Consider the following 7,809-nt stretch of genomic DNA (forward strand, 5'->3'; position numbering starts at 1 on the left):
TCAAGTTTAATAATCTAATACTGGTTGAAAGCATCTATAATTTAATTATGGGGTTTACTAGACAGCTAACAGAAGATTAAATCCATGTCTTTGTTATTGGAGTACTGAATAGCAACTAACATTTATTTTTCAGGTACTTATGTGATTTATTACCCTTACTTGAAGCTACCTGGTCAACAAGCAGATTGCAAAATTCCTGCAGCAGAACTCCTATTCATGCAGGCATGCTGTAGAACTTGGAGTGGCTCCATATCAGGCAGATGGTGTGAAATAAAGGTGGGATTAAATTATGGATATTTGGGAATTCCATCTCCCGAAAGACCTGAATGTATTTTTCCAGTGGTCTCGGATACAGATCAGTATCCTGGGCTCCTGCAAGTGCTGTAAAAATATAAAAGGAACAAATGCTTCAGCTTAAGAGACAATCATTTCCAAATTAACCTAGCCTCAGTGAAGAATGCAGTTATCCTGTACTTATTTAAAAGAGAAAGGTATGTAGGTTTTAGTGGCATGTTACAGCTAAAGATTGCTTATGAAACTGCAGAGGCTGTGCAAGTGGATAGGATGGTTCCCATTCCACTGTTGGTAGTTAAGGCTGCTTAACAGCTCTCTATAACCAGTGTGGTGTTCCTCCCACTGCTGCCAACCAGACTGAGGAGAAGCAGGAATCATTGCAGACACCCAGGTCATTGGAACATTAAATTCTACCTTAGAATGAAAGAAAAAAAAAAAAAATTCTGAAGCCTGCAATTATTTTAAAGAGACAAGCCAGGTCTGATCACAAGAGGTCAAATGATAATGAATTAATACTCCTGACGAATCTGGCACCAAGAGGAAAGTGCATCTTGGCATTCTGGACAGGGGCTGTGTGCTCCACTGCACTTTCCAGTGCTATGTTCAATGGCTTGGTGTTTTTTGTCAAAGGGGAAGAGGCCTCCATGTCTGCTTCAAGCTGGATGTTTAGCAAACACTGACAAGTCGTTGCTGTTCATAGGCTGTAGAAGCTTGTGCTAATTTGCCCTTCGGCCAATGCTCTGGGCTGCTGCTGGCATGGGATGACATGGGAAGGGTTCAGACTCATAGACACAGTTAGGTTTGGGCTCCATTCAGTGTAGATAAAGTCTGTTCTTTTCCTGCTCAAAACTCTTATTAAAATGAAAGTGGTAGAGCAGTGCCAGCCTCTACAGGTGGCAGGGTCCTGGTGAATGATGTCTTTCCATTGCCTGGTAGGTACTCCACACATCTCTGGCCTCAAAAGTTCAGAAGAGACCTAAAAATTTTTGCACACTGTCACCGCAGACTATTTGCTGACTAAAGGCACTTGATGAACTCTAGCAGTTCCAATCCTTTCTTCTAGTCATACATAACAGAAAAACTGCTTAAATATATTTCAATTCACTAATACAAAATTATTGCCCCCATCAAGAAACCAAAGTTTTAATATTGGGATAAAAAAAAAAAAAGAAAAAAATATGGAAATATTTGAGTACTTTAAGGTTTTATTTCAAAACTTCAACAGTGATCTTTAACCATGAGTAAAATAGGCAAGACAATACTTGTGAGCGTAAGCTGTTTGCAAAGCCAGTATCTCCTAAATTGAAGAACATTATAGAAGCAGCTAGCATTTTATTATATTCCATTAAAGTTTAATTTTATATACAAAATAATAAATATTTCTTTATTGCTAACTGCCTTATTTAATTTCTTTTAGCAGTGGAATTTATCTATCTACAGATTTACTGCAGCTAAAGAATCAAAAACAATGCTGAAAAAATGCACATACTAACTGATTTTGCTACTGGTCTCTCTCACCTATTTTTATGACAGGAAAAATACCCACATAAAAGTGTTTTTAAAAAAAAAACAAAAACAAAAAACCAAACAAAAATTGTGCTAGCTCAGCACACAAAGGAGCTTGATTTAACATGAGTATGCCCCTACAGCCCTCACCATCATGACTTACACTGTTATGTCAAGACAAATTATGGATTATTCTATAACACACACATATAAGCACAGACAAAATATATATCTCATTCACTCTACCCTCACCATCTTCTACTTCCTTGAAAATGTCCTGAGAAGCAGGATAATAGCTGCTTTCTTTGGCTTTTAAGATTTTAATCATTTTTCAAACAACAGGAATCTGAAGCTATAATTTAAAAAAGAAGCAAGCAAGCAATTAAAGATCATGGTTGCCTGTCAAAAGAGTAGAAAGAGTAGAAGGGAGAATTCAGGCAACTTACAGTTGCACTCAGAAAATTAATGAATGAAGATGTCTCAGGTGTACTAGCAGATAAAGGCTGATCCAAGCCAGCTGAAATCCATGGAAAGGCCCCAAAAGCCTTCAGTGGGGCATGAACAGGGGTCTTCATAATGTTCACCTGACATCGCAACATTGCTAATAACAAGCATGGAAGAAGCAGACGATTAAACGCAGCTCCCAACAACAACTCATATTTGGAAAGTAAATAGCCTTGCATACCTTTTTCGATTAAAAAGAGTTTTTTCACTTGTAACAAGCTATGATTATTATCATTAAACAACAGTATCAGTTTCATGTCCAAATTTGGCAATACTTCCCAAATAGAAACTTTGTTCTCAACCTCATTTTCTCCAGAGTTTGAGAAATGACATGGGAAGAAACTTAGAAAAGATGGACAAGAACAACAGAATTCCATATGGCACTTTCTAATGTTTAACCCTCTAATGTTTAATTCTGTTTTTCTTTGGTAACTTAACGCAAAGTCTGATTACTTTGGGAAACCCCTACAAGCTATTTGCAAAAATAGAACAACAGAAAAATGTCTCATTTTTCAGAGTGCATGGGGAAAGGCAAACCAAAAGAAAGTTCTCTTTGACATTTTCAGTAATACCTGAAATCGCTTACTTGCTTATTTATATATAAAAGATTGTGTTTTCTTGCTTTCCAGAAGTTCAGCTCAGTTTGGGGTCTGGATGAAGGCCATGCAGAAGGAAAAAACAGCAGAATCCCTGTTCACAGTGTCATAAATCTGATGTGAACACCTAATAACCATCGATTTGATGGCATTTAGTACTGCCCTAGAATTAGGATCTTGTCTGCAAAATATGAAAAAAGCCCCTCAATTTCAAAGCAAATACTGTACTGTGATAGTACAGAGCTCTTCTCCCTCCATTCCCCTTTACATTTAAGTATGAACAACATGGAAATTTGGATTTGAGTTCTGATAAGAGGAAAATAGTCAGAAAAAAACCCTGAAGACAGAGCTAAAAAGTCTGTTTATGAAGACACAGATCACACTTCCAGATGTATTTGCTCTTCAGAACCATAGCCAAATACCCTCTCAGAAATTATTGGCAGCAGATCCTTTGAATGGTTCCTTGCAATTATTCCAGATGCGAAAAATCTGAATTTTACTGTTTAATCTTCTAATAAGTTACATGGTAATTTGGTGTTTGAATGAATGCTGATAGTTAACATAAATATTAAACAGATTTTATTTAATATAAATTTATTACACTTTGGCAGTGTTTACAAGAAGAAGAACTAACAATACACAGCAAAGCATTTTAATAAAATATTAACGGAGCATTAAAGTTTACATTCTCAGTTTCACACTCTATTTTTTCCCCTTCAGTCCTTTCATTTAAGCTAATTCATCTCTTGTGCCTCAGTTTTATCTCCATACTACCTTACACTCTGCTGCCTGGCCCACCTGCTTCTCTGCCATGGCATATGGTAAGGAGCTGACCCTGACCAGGGCCTTCAAAGTCATTTATTATTGACAGGATTATGAATCTTCGCTTATCCAACAACTGATTATCAATCATCTCTGTACACAGTCAGTCCTAGACTGAAACCAAGCCTTTGGTTTACTTAAATTGTGAGTTCTCTGGGATGTAGCTTGTATTATTGCTGTTTCTGTAGGTAACAGATATGTCCCAATGATTAGTGCCATGCTCCTTTTTGATGCTATCCTTTGACATTAGTACAAATCTCATTAAAAATGATAAGACACCTTTTATGATAAGAGTTCAGTTCACATTACACACTCAAGGCAACAAAGAACTGCAATCTATTGGAAACACATTTAAAAGGTAATTCTACAGAATAACCCTATTTTGTACTCTGGAAACATAGCTTCATGCGATTCAAAATCCCAGTGACTCTACAGACAGCTTAAGTCTTGCCTTTGAAATTAATAAACACAAAATATAAATCCTTGGAAATTTATATTTTCATATGACAGAGCAATTGCAGTGTTTAAAATACATTAATTGCACATAAAATACTTTAAGACACCTTTTAATGCTTAGAAAAAATGGAGTGACAAAAATATGTTTGGAACACTAAATATTTAATTACTTTCTTGTTAATGCAATTTACTACAGGTTTACATCTGAGATTAAAAACCACCAAAAGCACAACACAACAACCTTTCCTTACTTATTTTCAGCATATAGTTGATGTAAGTCAGTCTACACTGCAACTGTGGGAATAGGAAGATGAGTTCCTCCTGACATCAGTCCTTTCATAATTTGTGTTTTATTTTTCATCGTTTCCACACAATGCTCCATATCCTGGGAAACACAACCCGGCCAGGACATATGGTTTTCCTTATTGCTTAGAATAGGCACTAACACCTGGAGGTGAAGCAGGAGAATTAATGTTACAAATCAGTAATAACAGTAACTTGGCTATTGGTGACGTGCTGCAAACTGCTTCTTTAAATCTGAGAAGAACAAGCTAACCCAGGCCACGCTTTTCAAACTCATGACTATCTGAATCAAAATCAGCTTTATATTTTCTTTATATTTATACTCCTTCTTTATATTTCCCCTAGAAACATTCAAGGCCAGGTTGGACGGGGCTCTGAGCGACCTGATCTGGTTAGCGGTGTCCCTGCTCACTGTAGGGGGGTTGGACTAGATGACCTCTACTGGTCCCTTCCAACCCAAAGCATTCGATGATTCTATGATTCTTTTTCTATCAACATAAATATGTACTTGAATCTCAGTCAAATTGTACTGTAGATGGAAATTATATTTTGGGACAGTACTACTCCTCAGTCAGCTGAAAATGAATACTGAGCAGCTTCAGAAACTTGGAAGTTTACACCACTTATTATCTCTCTCCTCCTTCCCTCCCTTACCTCAAAAAATAGAAACAGACTGGGAGTAGGGAGGGAGGGGAGCAGCCATAGGTTCATACCACCGGTATCCAGTGTTTTCCTAACCGGAGAAACAAATCCTAATAGCACAAACCCTCCTTTCTGTGGTTTAATAGCCACTAATATATACCATCTAAAGCCAGTTTACTTGCAGGCTATAAGCTTGTATTTAAAATTATTTCCTAGAAACAGGTACCTGTGATACCCTTTGGAAAGATATGTTTTCCGTGCTGCAAATGCATAGCCCTGCTTATGAATTTTGTTCCAGTTCACACATTTATTTTAAATCCTTCACCTTCTTTCACTACATAAACTTTTCCTAACTTCTTTCCACATTGTTCCTGAATCCATGTCAGTACAGAGTTCTGCTTGGGAAAGCACGGAGGAACTTGAAGTACGTTACTATTTGTCATGACACTTAAAATTAAGCACATGCTCAAATCAAAGTACTTTCCTGAATCAGGTCCAAGCCATAGGCAGATTAATTAAAACTTCACCACCAGCATCCCAAGTGAGCTTTTTAGAGGAATGTCTTCATCAGCGTATAGACTTCAGTCACTTCAGGCCCTCGTAAGTATTTTATTGCCTAACATCAAATTCGATGAGTAACCTTTGAGTTACACAGTTCAGGGAGATGGACCCTTGCTATAAACTCAGTTTTAGGGCCTGGTGCAGCTAAAGATGTGCTGCTACACCCATACCTTGTCCCGTTTACTCCTCTCTGTGCCCAAGTGATTTACAAACAAGAAACTGAAAAATAACAGAAAGGGAAGCAATAAGGAAAATAGTGATGCAAGGCTGCTCTTGCACAAGTAGTTACAAGCCCGAGGTTCACTTTTAGGCTTCAGTTTTGCTTGTTTTGACAGTGAAGACAGGAATAGCACAACAGCAAGCCTCAGCATACCTGCTGCTTTGGAGTTATTACTCAACTGTGATGGGTAAGCAAGTGGGCAAAAATACAAGCTAGAGAAGCTAAGATGAGCAGCAGTGCTCCTGCTTTATCTGTTTTAATCATCATCCCCCTCCCAAAACTTCATTTATTAGGCCCTGATAGAGTAACAAATGGTTTCTTCAGCACTTTGAAGCTCATGCTCCATGGAAGCCTGTGCCCGAGCGCCGCCCGCTGCTTCAGAGCAGCAGAGCCCTGTTCCCCCCACAGCCTTTCCTCCCCTCCTAAAAGCCTGCCTGAGAGCTCTCATTGGGACCAGCACCCATCTCATCCATGGAGAGGGAATGCCTTACGCCGCTTGTATGCTCCCTATAGACTTGCAAGGCAGACATTAATTTAATGAGTTCATTTGTGGCTTTATGAAAGAGGTTATGCTCCCCTAATAAACCCCTTAAACTTCCTGAACTTTGTAAGTCTGATAGGGTTTGGGTTTGCTCCAGTATGAAAAAGAGGAGCAAAACTGAAATTCTGAGGGTTATTTTTCCGTTGTTGAATACCAAAGTCAGGGTATGAGAGGTCACTGGAGTTTAGAGACTAGATTTAAATAACAAGGCTATAAATGAAACTCCTTGTGTATATACTGATCAAGCACTAAATTCATGTCAAAATCTCTAAACTTTCATTTCTCATTTAGTCTCTCCTCTGCAAAAGGTTTTAAAATATTTAATTTTAAGATAAATTTTAAGCACTTTTTGCTGAAGACCTTTTTTTTTTTTAAAATAACACAGATGAGCAACATGTGGAGACTAGAAGTTATGAGATATTTAAGTTAAAAACTTCAGCAGGTGCTACTGCTGGGAAATTTTGACTTCTCTCTGCAGAAAATGCTGGGTAAGTAAACAGCCACCATAGTGCTACAGGTACTGTTTATAGCAACTAAATCTTAGATATTTGTTTCCATAACATCAAACCAAAGGAGAAATAATCCCATTCTCATTTTAAGCAGAAATACCTGAGCCAGCTGAATGCCTACATCAGGTTTCACAAAAATCAGCTTCCTTAATAAACACAGATTTAGCAACGAACTGTGAACTCGGTTGTCAACTTCCTCTTTTCTTTATGCTAGTCATGATTTGCTTTCAGCCTTTTTCTCTTCCTCACTAATCTTTGAAAAAAACCTTGACCTTTCCAAACTGCCCAACAGTGGATTTCAGATGCATTCAGGTTGCCGTGCTTGAAATCCTTCTCCTTTGAAGTTGATGGGAGTTTTGTCATGGGCTTCAATCAGGAAGAGATTTCCGTCTCGGCGGGAGAGTTGCGGTTCTATCCCTGCCCCTATTCATAACCGCTGTCTCTCAAGATCAAACCACCGAGATAATGACCAGCCTGAAATCTGAATGCTGCTAACAAAGTACTAAAAGACAGGAAGATGAAAACTATTCTTTTTGTCACTGCCATCACTTGTTATGCACAGTATCTGTAATACTGAGACATAAATGGCACACATTTATACCCTTCTCGAAATATCAGTTCTTTATAGAAATGCAGGAGTAACAACTAAAACTGTTCTGTGAAACCTATTTGGCTGTCTTGGTCTCAAAATTGGGTTTCCTGAATCCCAGCTACAGACAGGAACCACTTTATTGGTCTCTTCCTCAATGTAAAATTTTATTCTGGATCTGGAATTACAAAAAATTACTCAGAACTAGAGTATTTCCATTGAAAAATGTGTTATTTTGATGAGGCAACACTTCTCAAAATTTTGGG

General features: G+C 37.9%; 1 protein-coding gene across 1 annotated transcript in view; it reads right to left on the minus strand.

Annotated features, from left to right (window-relative positions):
* Positions 1-214: 214 nt before the first annotated feature.
* Positions 215-7,809, minus strand: part of DNAH11 (dynein axonemal heavy chain 11) — an 11,578-nt gene continuing 3,983 nt past the window's right edge. Inside the window, exon 3 of the mRNA XM_035894068.1 lies at positions 215-381. Coding sequence (XP_035749961.1) covers positions 215-381 — 167 coding nt within the window. The remainder of the gene's footprint in view (positions 382-7,809) is intronic.

The sequence above is a fragment of the Egretta garzetta genome, unplaced genomic scaffold, assembly GCF_000687185.1.
Source record: "Egretta garzetta isolate BGI_Z169 unplaced genomic scaffold, ASM68718v1 scaffold94, whole genome shotgun sequence".
NCBI lineage: Eukaryota > Metazoa > Chordata > Aves > Pelecaniformes > Ardeidae > Egretta > Egretta garzetta.